Raw genomic sequence first — 15,109 nt, forward strand, 5'->3', positions numbered from 1 at the left:
ACTACTCAGTAACGAAGTTTGTTCTCAGTAGATGTTGCAAGATTGATTCGACCAAAACATTAAGCTTGGATACTATTAGGGGTTGGAACTAGGTGGAAGGATCGTGAATCAAATTTGAATTTTTATTAGGAAATGTGTTTATATTTAGAGAATGTTTAGGTGAACATCAAACTATAATTTTAAAAGTAATTTTACGATATATAAAATGAGTATATAAGAATAATTTTTTTTATTTACGTGAAAATCAAACAAATCTTACTCGACATCGTATCGAACAAAATCACCTCTAATAAAAAATCACTAGTGCCTAAAAAAAAACAACTTTGACTCGCTATGAGGGCCATAGATTTGTTGAGTAATTGCTAATTGCGAGATTAATAATACAAATCTCGGTCCTTATTATAAGACCCAATTTGACTTTTATTGGTCCTAATATAAGACCCATCCATTTGGTCCTTATAGTTATGCATTGTTTTTCAAATAATCTTCTAATAAGATAGTTTTAGCCATATACTTAATTACAAGGATATTTTAGTTTTAGGATGACAACACTTATTATATTATAAATAACCAACTTCTTACTTCCTTAATCTCCTCAAATAAGTCAATTGGTCTTATAATTAGGCCGGAGGAGTACAAATATAGGAATCAATTTTTCAATCATCAATAAGTCCAGTGTCTAGAATATTATCGATCCTTGGTGCCATGTTTTGTGTCGAGAAAAAGATAATTTAGAATTATTCGTTATCAAGAAAAATTTAGTTTGTTTCAGCTCCTAGCGAGTTATTTATTCGACCCCACTTTTATTTATTTTAATATCCGCAGAAATCGATCGTAATGGTCCCGAATAACAAAAATAATACGGCCATAATTAGTTATATTACTATAGTGTCCAGCGGTCAACAAAGTGATCGTGAAGTTGTCTTTTTTTATTTTATTATTTCTACATAAATAAATATCAAATATCAGGCCAAAAAATAAATATGTAATAATATTTTTAGTATGCTTATGAAACGATGTAATACCCACTAATACTTATGAAATATCGTAGATCCATGTTTTTTTTAGTTGCCTAAAGTATCTTCCCACTCGAATGTTAAAAAACTAATCTCTCAGAGTATTGTCAAACACCGTGTAAGGACTCCTCTTAATAGTTATTTTTTCTATGCATATCATCTCAAGAGTCAAACCCAAGATATGATGTTTAAAATGTTCGAGTCTCTTCTACTTCAAACAACACTTGTTGGTTCGTAGACCCGTACTTTGATTGTAATTTATTTTAGCTTCCATCAGTTTGCAAACATGAAATCGAATGCTTAAATTCCTGCGTCTCTTTCTCTCTCCTGTATCAGTTTATACGTACATATGCTCTCTCTATATATATGTGCTTTATTTGTAGGAAAATTACAATAAAGACATCCTAATATGTAAAATTATGATTTGAGACTCTAAATTTGAAAACAACAACAAGTTTACTTTACCGAATGACAGTTTCAATAGATTAAATCACAACTTAGCTAAGAGCATGCTAAATAACGAGTTGATTATGAGAAATAACAAGTTTATTTTAGCGAAAACAATTTAATAGACCAAATCACATTTGGTTAAGAGGTATTTTAGATATTTTATCCACATTTTATATTTGTAAAAGTGGACCCAGTCCTTGTTTGTTATTTTTCAAATTCAAAGTCTCAAATTATAATTTTACATATTAAGGGGCTTTTATTTGCAATTTTCTCTTATTTTTATTATTTCATTTTACATAAAAAAACGTTATATTTTTAAAAATACACAGCAAAAAATGAATATTTCGGGGTGGGAGAAATGAGATTTTCGTGAAATAAGAGGGGCCATGAGGACACTTCATATGCATAAGCCTTATTTTTTTTATTTTATAAAAGAAACGCTATGTCTTTAAAAATACGTAAAAAATTATCAATTTTTAAGAAAAACATATCCTAATTGAATCAAATATCTTGTAATACATCTTATAAAGATTTTTTATTTATTTGAAACCTAACAATATGTAATTAGACATTACTTGGTGCATCTCACGGGGAGAAGCTTTTAGTTATTTCCTAAAAGTACTCTTATGTATGAAAAGAGAGATAAAAGAATTGTAAATCAATGCAATGATATGATATAAGAATAAATGAGGATATAAATTGTAATAAATTAGCTAAAATGTCATACATTTTTTAAATATATCTTATAATAGGATGGAAAATCACAAAAAAAATCTTAAAAATAAAGAGTGTAAATAGGGATTCGTTACAATATTAGCATTGATTTTGATAATAATATTTATAAACAGGTTCTTATACATAATTTTTTAATTTCAAAATCTTTTTTTTTTAACGATTTTCCTTAACAGGATTGACGAAAGTAATAAATTATAAGGAATTTAAGGCTAGAAGACTAATTACCAGTATTAAGAATAAGATAAGATTGGCAATAATAAAAAATGAGTTAATATAATGTTTCGTCTCTCAAGTTTACCTTAAATTATGGTTCTGGTCCATCAAGTTTCAAACTCTATGTTTTGGTCTCTCAAAGAGCAAAATAGTCTTTTTATTTTAATTATAGGGATCAATATTTTAAATAAAAAACTTGAGACATCAAAATCTATAATTTAAAATTTAGAGAGTAAAATAAAAACTAAGATAAACTTAAAAGATAAAAATTATATTAATACTAAAAAAAATTTGTAAAAAAATATTACAAAATAGGGGGGGAATGGAAAAGGACAAAGAAAGGGATGAAGCTTGGAAGGGGAGGGAGTCGTAAGCGCGTGGGGGACACGGTAGCGGAGGGAAGGACGTATGAGAAAAGGATGGGGGTCAGATGGGGCGGCTCAAATCACAAAACCGTGGCGACTTTTTGTATTTCCAAATCTGCCCCCCACTACTGCCTCTCTCTTCCCACTTTTTGCAGGGACAGTTTCTTTCTCCAACGTCAAAGGCACGCCCCACACCCACACGCACCCTCCATTTGCTCCCATTTGCACTTCAATCAGATCCCAACCCCCTCCACTTGCATCCATTTATCATTTAAATACTTTTTAAAAAAAACATTATTCTTTCCTTATATATCACCCACATTTTACATTTTTTTTATATTTTATTTAAACCAGGCCAATTAGTCAGTATCCCATGTATACACGCTTACTGAAATAAACATCTTAAAAATCTCATTTTTGATGTAATATATTCATTAATATATATACTATTCCGGTCCTTAATATATGACCTAATTGTTGAGTTGCTTTTGGTCCTAAATAAAAAACCCGTTTATCATATTTATTAATTTTTTCTAAATTACCCTTATGGATACTCCATCAACTATAATCAAGTAGAAGAAGGAGAAATGGTATTAAGAAAGATGATTATGGTGTTTTAAGAAAAATGTGTCACATTTTTTATAATTAACTAACTTACTTAATTTCTTTAATCTAATCAAATTAGTTAAATGGGTTTTATATTAACGACCCAAAGAGTATATATAGTGATCAGTGCATCATACAAGGGTTAGCTCATTTTCTCATCTTAATGCGCTGCTGGCCTGGAAAAAGGAGATGCTTGCGAAACTCTAAAGCATTTAACTATTCCTGCATGGGGCAATGCTACTCTGAGAAAAAACCCATGCAAGTCTGCAACTTCTAATTTAAAATAGTGCACAAAAATTTTGGATCTCATCAGCATGATAATATCATGTTGGGAAAAGATAAAAGATAAAGAGAGAGAAAAAAATATAGTAGATGCTAGACAGAAAAAAAAACCATATAGTCTTAACTATAAAAATTAAAAAAATTAGGTAAGTTAGTTATTTGTAATAAATATATATTGTTTTTAAAATAATTTTTAATCATTTGTATTGAAAACTACCCTCATTGATGAAAACTCTATAATATGTATGCAGATTATTTGATATATAAATTTATAATATGAAGTGAATTGAAATCTTATATTTAGAATCAAATTATACTTATATCAAGTTGTTTATATTTATTATGTCAAATTCTTTAGTCACACATAGTTACATGTCTTGTTTTTTGAAATATTATGATTTAACTATAAACACACACGTACAAAATAAGACACATAGTCATATATGATTAAAAAACGTTCCATACTAAAATAATAAACTAACCTAAGTATTGTTCTTTAAAATAAAAACAAGTTACTCAACTAATTCTTTTTTTTTTTTTAAGCCAAAGCAAGTACTATAGATGGTGCCTATTATACAAAGTTTAGGGTAAATTGTGCTATTCCCATTCAAGTATTCATTTGTTAACAACAGCATACTTTTTATCTGTTGTAAATTTTGTATTTTCATATTCAGATCGGCACAAGTCCACTATATGTAAGTATTTTACTTTCAAAATGAAAATATAATGTTTTTAAGTTTTGAAATTAATGAGACAGCCTTTTTCATTTATGAAGTTAGGTGCCAGGCCATACTAATAATACCTGCTCTCTCTGGGGACACTCGACACTATTATTGAAAAATGTAATGTACTTGATGTTAATTGTCAACCTGCCTTCGAAAATTATGCAGCTCAAAACAAGCACCAATAGTTAACCCATTTTCTTCTTTTTTTTTTGGTTGCTTTTGTCTATTTTTCAAGTTGAATTATGTTTGTTATCAGACTTTATATTGTGTTTTTATATTAATGGTAGATATTTTCTCCTTAAAAAAAGCACCAACAGGGCAAGAGATTCTTAACAAATATATTAATAAAAAATTATGGGCAAGCAAATTAACAAATGAGGATCACATGTGGTCAGAAAACGCTGATTTTGTCACAACTTGGATATGATAGGAAGCGATTATACAAACAATTAACGAAGTAATCATAGAATATAATAATAAAACTGCACTAGCCACAGAACACTAGACAATTTGCCCACTATTTTATTGACAAATCTAGCTTATTTTAAAGTAGAAAACATTTTGTTGGGTTTCTTAAGCATATAATTAGGGGTTCAGTCACTGAGGATGTGCATGTAGAAAGTCTCGTAGCCAGTACTAAAGTTCTTTCAAAAAATTTATGGTACAAAATGATTAGTTACTGCTTCATCCAAAAAAAAAAAAACTGTAAAAGGCCAAGGAACAAAAAATCAATCCGAACATAAACCGGTTGAAATAATAGTTTAAGAGTCAATGAGTCAGATCGGGACTATCCCGGGATCAAACCAATCTTATTAAAATAATATAATTTGATTGAAAATAATAAAATATAACAATACTAATAATCACTAATAACAAAATATAAGAAAATACAATAATAGTTTGATTGTAATAATAATAAAGTTCAACAATATTGAGAATTTTGATCTTTATGATTCCTCAATAACTAAAATTAATAGTTATTGATACCAAAATTATTATTAAAATTTATTTAAATTTATAATAACTAAAATATTAGGAGTTGAATAAGAGAAACATGACAAATAGTAATATAATCATTTAAACCGTTTCATTACCAATTCACACCAATTTTTACCCGTTCAATCCTGTTCGCACTAATCTCCGGTTTAATCCATGAACCAAATTGGATTACTGACCGGTTTATCGGTTTTCTGGTTGAACCAGCCATCCGGTCCGGTTTTTTTATTCTGTAAAAGGCATTAGTTAAACAAAACGTCGTCGCATCGTAGGGCCCATAAATTTATGCGCAGAACAGAGGAGGGAAATGATTGGAGGAATATATTTTTTGGGGAAAAAAAAGGGCAGAGAGAGAGAGAGAGGAAAGGGGTTGGGCGACAGGGACGTGAAAAAGAAAAGGAGAAAAAAGTCTGACAATATCAACAAAACCAGTTGGACAAATTGGTCATTACAGCCGCCATAAAGATGTTAAGTTGTTGGATACGCGTCTCTATGAGGCTCATATTCCATCGCCATTACCCACCTTACAATCTCTTCATATCCCCCCCACCAACGCCACCAATCCGCCATTCTCTCATCCTCTGAAGCCCCTCTGCCTCCCCCCCCTCCCTCTGATTCCACGTCCTTGATTCCCTTCGTCGGAGCATTGAATTACTATTTTTGTTATTATGGCTCAGAGAACTGAAAAGGAAGAAACCGATTTTAAGGTCCCTGAAACCATAATCCCTTGCGTCAACAACTGCGGTGTTACCGGCAATCCGGCCACCAATAACATGTGTCAGAAGTGCTTCAACGCCACCACCTCCGCCGCTGCGTCCTCCTCCTCGTCTTCCTCTTCCTCTGCCGCCGGCGTTTCAGCGCCTTCTAAATTTGCCGATGACAAGGCTTCTAGATCTACCTTGTCTCGGTCTCCTAAGAGATCCTATCCTTCCGATGAGCCTACGCAAACAACAGATCGGGTGAAGACGGACGAGGTGGCGCCGTCTGAAGCGAAGCGGGTGGTGAATCGGTGCTCCGGATGCCGGAGGAAGGTCGGGTTGACGGGGTTCCGGTGCCGGTGCGGGGAGTTGTTCTGTGCTGAGCATAGGTACTCCGATCGTCATGATTGCAGCTACGACTACAAAGCCGCCGGACGTGAGGCGATCGCAAGGGAGAATCCGGTGGTCAAAGCCGCAAAGATCGTGAAAGTTTGAAAACCGGTAAAGGAAATTAAGTATCTCCAAGGGAATATTGAACGAACACAACCAAGATCCGTTTCTAAGCGATCGAGTTCTGGTCCTCCAATCTCTCTTGCTCAGAGATTTAGAAAATTGTTAGCAGAAAAAAAAAAGTTTGTACGTGTGTGGGACGGAGGAATTGTAACCAAGATGAATTAATTCTGTGATCCTGTTTCCGATGAAACTTCGATTTTTTTTTCTAAATGTTTTTATTTTTTTCCTCCATGGTTTGGAAATGATAAATTATTGCTATTTACGATATTCTTTGTCTCCGTTCTGGCTTTTTTTTAAATTATATTTTCCCCCATAATTTCTGATGCTGCTTCTGGGAAATTCGACGCCGGATGGAGGGGCATCGACGAGTAAATTCGATGAGGGTGTGAGGGCACAATTGTCATTCGGCTTGTACTTTGAAAATGGAATTTTCGATAATGGTGATGATAGAAAGTTGGGTGGGCCCACGGATAATGACATGCGACGATGATATCCCGATATATTCACGATATGGCGAGTTGGTCTGCGATATATCGTTTTGTGGTCGCTTTCGGGGACCAATGATGTTGCGCCAGGTGTGGGCAACATGAAGCCAAAATGACGTAAAACTTGAGAGTGGAAGTTCCCACAAGTGGGAAACGTACGTGGATTGGCCTTTGGGTTCTTTCTTTTCTTTTTTTTATTGAATAATTATTAGATAAAAAATTATTAAATAAAATTATCGTTAGTGGGAATCTCAGGGATATCGCTATCCAACGACTGTAGTTGGGTGAGGTTTCTCTCGTTGGGCGCATGAGCCCATGGCCTCCCAATGGACAATAATTTAATGCTCATCTAATTCCTATTAATATAATATTTATTTAACTACTTTAATTACATTAAAAAAAGGAGAAATCCAAAAAAAATCCTGAAATTTGGAAAACACAGATAAAAAAACTACTTTAATTTTACTATTTGTGTCAAGGGTTTTTTTTCTCTTCCAAATTCTAGGGTTTTTAATTGTGATTTTTTTTAAAAAAATTATTAAATTAATTAATTAATTATAAAAAATATGACATTTTTTCTTAAACACTATATTCATTTTTTTAATATCATTTTTCTCTCTCCTATTTAATTATGATTGATAAATATCCACAGAGATAATTTAAAAAAATTAATAAATATTATAAATATATTTTACATTTAGGATTAAAATTAATTAAATAAATAGATCTTATACTAAGAACTGAATAAATAAATTAATATTGGTTTTTTTTGCGTTGAGAAACATTGTGAACATTATGATAATTTGCAAATATTGAAGATTTCTCCCAGTCTATTCATAAGTTATTTTTAACATGTTCTATTGAAATAAAAAAAATTAAAATCTTGTTAACTTCTAAATAAATTTAATATATAATTTTATTCCTAATTATTATATTACATGTTAAAATTTAATAACTTGACTTTTAAATAAGATTAAAAAACTTTTTTTTCCTTACCTTGATGGGACCAGAGACGTACGGATGCTGGAATTCTAACTTTTTATGCATATGATATAACAGCTTAATAAGTTATTTTAAAAAAATGTTTGGTAACTTTAAAAAGTATTTCTCAAAAATATTTTTTTATAAAATGAGATAAACTTTCTACTATCTTCATATATTTACTTCATAAATTATAAAAATATTTTTAAAATTATAGTTTGGTTTCCATTCAAATATCCTATTAGTATTTGAAAAAATTAAAGTCAATTCTTGGGGAATATGCTTTCAGTGTCTTACAATGTTATTGGTCTGTAGTTGGAGGAGTGGTTGGAGGCCTATGACCCAAGCTTCACATTTTAATCTCAAGTGAATAAGAAATTAATTACTTGATCTTTCTCCCTTGATCTTCTTATATTTTCTCACTTCTTCACATTTCCCTATTTCTTAATTTAGGTTCGAGGTTTTATGGTCTGGGATTTTAGCAGGGGCTCTAATGATTTCTCCGGCACGCCATTAACAATATGTTTAATTTAAAAATAGATCTATCTGTTTGTACAATTAAAATTTGCTGGAGTTACCCAAAAATATTTGGCTCAAGTCCGGCTACGAGGATACAATTCTTTAAAGTTATTCCGCGACACAATAAAAATGAATGCAACAGCTTCTCAAAATTAAACGAATTTTTTTAAGGAGAATTTTTCAGAAGTCTCAAAAAAAATTTAATTATAAAAAAATCTCAATGACAAGTGATCAGCCTGAATATATTATTATTTTTTATTTTAAAATTTGTCATTACTTACTCTTCATTCATTGATGGAATTTATAATAATTAAATCTCTTTTTGAAATCTGAATGTAATTTTTCCTTTTTTTTTCTATAGAATATAAAAAGATAACTAAAAAAAGTAGGAGAGTGGACAAAAAGGAAAGAGAAAAGTTGAAAAGCTCAAAAACATCTTGTGTTAAAACTCACTCGAAATATTTATCATGATTTCTTAAATTATTTTGCAAAAAAAACATATTTATTTATTTTATTAATATATATACGTATTAATTTTTTTATTAATATTTTTATTTACTTCAAATAAACATATATTATGAAATATATCTTATATGTAATTATCATTTAAACTTACGTCCTTCTTACTAATTTCTACATATAAAAAAGCACTTCTGACAACAACTATCCAAACACTATCACTTTATCAGAATCACTTCTTCAGAAAAGCTATTTTTTCAAAATCTATTCTCTCCAAAATCTATTCTCCAGAAGCTATTCTCCAAACCATGATTTGAGGTTATCCAAACACCCCCGTAATGAAAATAATATATAACAGAAATAAAAAAAAAACAAAACATGCGAATTGGATCTTTTTTTTTAAAAAAAGGAAAAGATAAAATTGCAAACAAAAATCTTCAAAATTAATAAATTACATATAAGGACCTATTTGTAAAATTATTACCACCTGTTTATTAATTGTTGTTAAAATCAATATTAATATTATAACTTATTTTCATTTTTTTATTTTTAAGATATTTTTTGTGATATTCTTTAATGTCGTCTTTCCACGTCAAAGGCGCAACCCGCAAGGCACAGAGCCGGAAAGAAGTAAAAGAAGGCTGCGAGCTTGTGTCGTTTGTCGCCTCTCTGCCCAGCTCATGCGTCAATCGCACGCTCAGTGTTCCATCTTTTTTAATTCTTTGAGAAAAAAAACTGTTATATTTAATACTACTTTCTTTTCTAATTATAAAAACTAATTAATTAATTTGAGGATATTAAAAAAATAAATTAAGTTAGTTATTTGTAATAAATAAATATTGTCCTTTCTAAAACATCCTTGTTAATCAAGTATGTTGGCTAGAACTACTATTGTTAGACGGACTATCTTGAAAAAAAAAGTACAAATATTATAGACAAAGTGTATTGGGATCTTATATTTAATATCAAAATAAAATTCAAAAGAAGTCTTATATAAAGAACCAGAGATAGTATTTAAGTACTACCTCTGGTCTTAATTATAAGAGCTAGTTGACTAATTTGAGGAGATTAAAAAAAATTAAGTTAAGTTAGTTATTTGTAATAAATAGATATTGTATTGTCTAAAATATCCTTACTAATGAAATGTATTTGTTAGAACTACTATTATTAAAAGGATTATTTTAAAAAAATATGTAAATATGAGAGACAAAGTGGATTGGGATCTTATATTTAGAATCGAATCAAAGTCAAACAAAGTTTTATATTTAGAACTAGAGGTAATATTATTTTATCTAATTGAAAATAACTTTTCTAAAAATATTTTCTCCGTCATATATAATTAATTTTTGATTTCATATATAATTATTTTTGCTTAAAAAGTCATATATCATTATGAACGTATTACTGTTTCATGAAGAACATACAAAACAGATAAATGCTTTTATTTTATTGTGTATTAATTTATATATTGGTTGCTGGTCAATAGGCAAAACAATTCTTGACTTACTTTTTTCTGTGATAAAAAAAATTAGAATTAGCCAAATCTGCCAACTATAAATTAAGGAATGCTAATTACTCTTGAGCCAAAGGAAAGGCGACAAACCGTAATTTAATTACTAATTAGACCAAATAATGAAACATCAAAAAGAATTAAATGCTACTCCTCCAGTTCTTAATATAGGACCCAATTTTTGAGTTGATTTTGGTCCTTAATATAATACCCATTTTTCATATTTATTAATTTTTTCTAAATTACCCCTATAAATACTATCTCAACCATAATCAAGTGGAAGAGAGAAATGGGGTATTAAGAAAGATGATTATGGTGTTTTAGGAAAAATGTGTCACTTTTCTCATAATTAACTAACTTACCTAACTTCTTTAATATAATCAAATTAGTTAAATGGGTCTTATATTAAGGACCGGAGGAGTAATATTTATCATCATAAATCCTCTGCTTCTAGAATAAAGACGTGACATTTTGAATAACCAGAAAAAAAAAACACATTGAGAATTAATTAAAATAACCATAGGATTCTGGAACATAAAAAAACATAGATCGAACAATTAGGTGCTGATTAATTGATTTATGATTCTCTTGTCTCTTGATTTCAACCTTTTTTTTGGGGGGGGGGGTTTGCTTTTAGTATTTTAATTAATCACAGGATTTGGTTAATAAAAGCATCGTTAATTACAGTAATTAGTGACAAGACATGCCGAGATGCAGCTAATTGTGGGGTGTTTCAGTCTCAATAATAATCGTAATTTCACCAACCCCACTAACAATTAGATTCTCTCTCATAAAAAAAACTAAAGGCAATGATTTTTTTTTTTTGAAAAACATGTAAGATATAAGTCATTTTTATTTTGCACCAAAAAATCATTTTCATTTATTTTTCTTAATCTTTATGAGATAACTAAAAGTAAGTTATAGGAAAAATAAAGTCTTCGGTTAGTTGGTTGTTATCCTCAATAAAAAAATTGTAAATTTCATAATTTTTTATATGTTTGCTAGTGATGATTATTAAAATGTCAAGTTATTAGGACATCAGCATTAATGTATTTCTATATGAAAAAAACCATGCATGATTGCGGTACACGATGGCGGAATGACTAACTATAAAATATTACCTTTATCCTGCTTATAAGATTTTATTTACAGATTATAATTAAAACTGAAAGTAATATTAAATATTTGTTTGGAGCGTTTATCGACTTTATAGCTCTTTTCAATTCCGTTCCAATTAGTCCGAAATTAACGTTGCTTTCATATAAGAAATACTAGCACATCTTTTAATAAAAATTGAACATTATTTGTCACATTTTGAATAGCTAGCTTCTGTTACTAAACTCTCCCGACAAATATTTAATATTTTATAGTTAGTCATTCCACACCACTATTATTAGTACTAGAGCCGATAATATAAGCTCAACTCGCCAAGAAGTGGAGGTTAGGTTGATGAAAATTAGGTACATTTTAAAACAAATCTTTTGAATTCGTAACAGTCAAGACTAAATCCATGGTGGGCTAATCCACAGGGTTGGCAGCTCAGTCAGGCTTGGCCCGTTTTATTTTATTTTATTTTTTAAAATTTTTTCCTCTTTCAAATATAATTACGTTTTACTCCTTTTGTCCTTTATTTCATTCTTATTATTTAAAATTATCAAAATATAATATATCTTTTATTTTGTATTATGAATTTTACTTGTGGCAAATTTAGTTGAGTAAAAAAAAAGGTGATTCTACTTATAAAACTTAACCAAATAATTTCACATCTTCATACCATTCTTTGAGCTATATCAACATTAAATGGTGGCTCGTGGTTGAACACTTAATAGTGATTTGTAACATTGTATTTATGTTATTATTAATTTAGATTTGTTATGTTTTAATTTGGGATGTATATTTAATCATTTAGGATTATGTATCATGTATGTTTATAGTACTATTTTGGAATGTTTGGAACTTTAGATTTCATATTTTATTTATTATAATTTCTATATGAATATTTTATTTTATGTGTTTAAGAACTAAAATAAATTTTGTTAAAAGAAAACAAAAGGCACAAAAAAAATCTGGGTTAGAAAAATATCAACCCGCCAAAAGTCAGTCTTTTTAAAACCGGCCCATCGGTTCTTGAGCCCGCCATGGGCCAACCCATAACTAGTGAGTTGGCCCATATTACCAGCTCTAAGTTTGATACAATGGCGTTGCTATTTCTAATCTTAGATATTTGAGTTAGACATGAGATTGATTTTAGTTTTAAATAAAAAAACTTCAACTTGTCCTACAAATTCATATTTATTTTTCAAAACATCAGTATTGATTGTGCATGGTAAGTTTATGTTAAAAAATAGTTCTAACGTACATGATTAAAAAAATCATTCTAAATAAGTCAATACATATTTGTTACAGTGAGTAGCTTAAATAATTTTCATAATTTGGTAAAAAATAATGTTTTTAATATTCATAAATTAATTATTTAACTCTTATATTAACTATCTAACAAAGTATTAGCAAGCATTCTTTATAGTATCACAATTCATAAGCCCTAATCATAGAGCTTGCCTCTTTTGGCAAAAGAAGCTTTGCCACTTTTTAAGATTCTTTACATAATGATTGTGCTATTACAAGGTCAAGTTGGCATTCTTTAATTATTAGTTATTCTGGAGGTGGAGTGGGTGGAGGAAAAAGGGTACCACGATTCCATTGGATCTTGTTGAACTATCAAATTACTCTTTCATTTTTTCCCCCTTTGAATTTCCCTTAATCCTTGAAAAAAGTCATAGATATACACAAATATCTTATTAGTGGGTAGAAATAGGAGACGGATTTTCTAAACTAAATCGTCTGTATACAATTATTTTTGGGTGCTGATTCTCATGACGGAATGTATATTTTTTTTATAAAAAAAGATAATTAAAAACCTTGTAAAAATATCAATATAAAATAAGGATTTTCAAGCCATGAATATAAAAATTTGAGTCATCAATTTTGAAATTTTGAATGTAAACATATCCTTATTTTACATTAAATTTCTTACAAGGTCCTTAGTTATTAATAGTCCTTAATATAAGAGTTTATTTGATTTTTATTTTAGTCATAAGTATAAGAATTCAATTTACTTGATCTCTAATTTTTTTCTCAAAGTGGTCCTTAGAATAATGGTAGTTTTAGCCAATATACTTAATTAGTAAAGATATTTTAAGAAAAATGACACATATTTATTACAAATAACTAACTTAACTAATTTTCTTAATCTACTCAAATTAGTCAACTAGTTTTTATCTTAAAAACCGAAGGTAATACCATTTTTTATTGATACATTAACTTTTGAGAGATTAACCTCTTTTGCTACACTCAACTCAAGCTAATCTTCAACATGCTTTTTTTTTATTTAAAAAAAATTATTTAAGCCAAGTTAGTTACTAATGGGCCTGGCCTAACAAGAAATTTATACTGGGCCAATTCGACCCATTGCCAATTCTGAGGAATGGCATTTCAGTAATTCTTCCAAATGTTGAGGGGTTTGCAAAATCAATTTGGAACCTCTCCATTTCTCTTCCCATCATCTTCGCTCCTCTTCTTTTTCTAATAATTAGATTAACATATTTTAACGGTTCAGATTTTAATATTTTATAAACTATTTATAAAAAATTTTAAAAACATGCAGTACATTTGCCAACCATCAGAATTATATTTTAATATAGTTTTTAATTTATTATTTATTTATTTTTAGAATTTAATGTCTTAGTAACAATTTTAAAAAGATTTAAATATAAACCATTAAAATATTAATGTAATGATTAAATAAAAAAGAGAAGGAGAAAGGATACGAAGAAAACATGAGAGTTTTTGAGCGGTTGCCCAAGCCCAATATAGCGATACGTTGATACCACATCGAGTTCTAGGAATTCTTCGGTGTGTCAAAAGGAAAAGTCCCACATTGCTTAAGAGAGTGAAGACACAAGTCCATAAATACAAGCTTGTGTTCTTGGGCTAGTGAATGGGCCTAGAGGAGAAGGAGAATCTCATGCCCATAAGCATGGGCCACCGGAGGCAAACGCAGTGAAAATCTGACGATTCCACCCTGCGCACAAGTTAAAGAAGGATAAGGCACCTTTTTAATTAGACATTTTTACAAAATCTAAAATTAATTTTAATAATTTTGAAGCTTACATGAAAACATGATTTATTGCCTTTTGAATTTTTGAAATCTTCAAAAACGTAAAGGTCTCCATCTGAACGGATTATCCTTTAATTGCAGAAACGGTTTTGTTTAAACTGATCTTAACATGCCTTAATCATCCAACATTCAGAAACCGCTGCATTAAGCACCTTCATTGCTGCAACGTCTGAAACGGTGATATTAATCACATTTAAACGTGATTAATCTGTGTTTAACGAAACAATGGGTTGAGGCCTATATAAGGTGCTTCAGGGCGGAAGCTTAGGCATCTCGCACTTGAGTTTTCGTGCACCTCTCTCCTCCTCTGAAATTTCCTCTGCCTGCCTGAGTTTATGTTTTCCTTCTGTTGTTCTGTTCACCTTGTTCTTGCAGGAGG

At 29.8% G+C, this 15,109-nt stretch overlaps 1 protein-coding gene across 1 annotated transcript; it reads left to right on the top strand.

Moving 5' to 3' along the window:
* The first annotated feature begins 5,931 nt into the window (after window positions 1-5,931).
* Window positions 5,932-6,866, top strand: LOC114755093 (zinc finger A20 and AN1 domain-containing stress-associated protein 5-like). Its single transcript, XM_028943964.1, has one exon. The coding sequence runs from the start codon at window positions 6,057-6,059 to the stop codon at window positions 6,579-6,581; it is 525 nt and encodes a 174-aa protein (XP_028799797.1). The 5' UTR covers window positions 5,932-6,056; the 3' UTR covers window positions 6,582-6,866.
* The last annotated feature ends 8,243 nt before the right edge of the window (window positions 6,867-15,109 follow it).

This window comes from Neltuma alba, unplaced genomic scaffold, assembly GCF_004799145.2.
Source record: "Neltuma alba isolate B1F8T4 unplaced genomic scaffold, ASM479914v2 tig00010231_pilon, whole genome shotgun sequence".
In the NCBI taxonomy this organism is placed as follows: Eukaryota; Viridiplantae; Streptophyta; class Magnoliopsida; order Fabales; family Fabaceae; genus Neltuma; species Neltuma alba.

Bases quoted from the DNA above. Each gene is read 5' to 3' on its own strand.
- LOC114755093 (XM_028943964.1), top strand. From the start codon at position 6,057: ATGGCTCAGAGAACTGAAAAGGAAGAAACCGATTTTAAGGTCCCTGAA.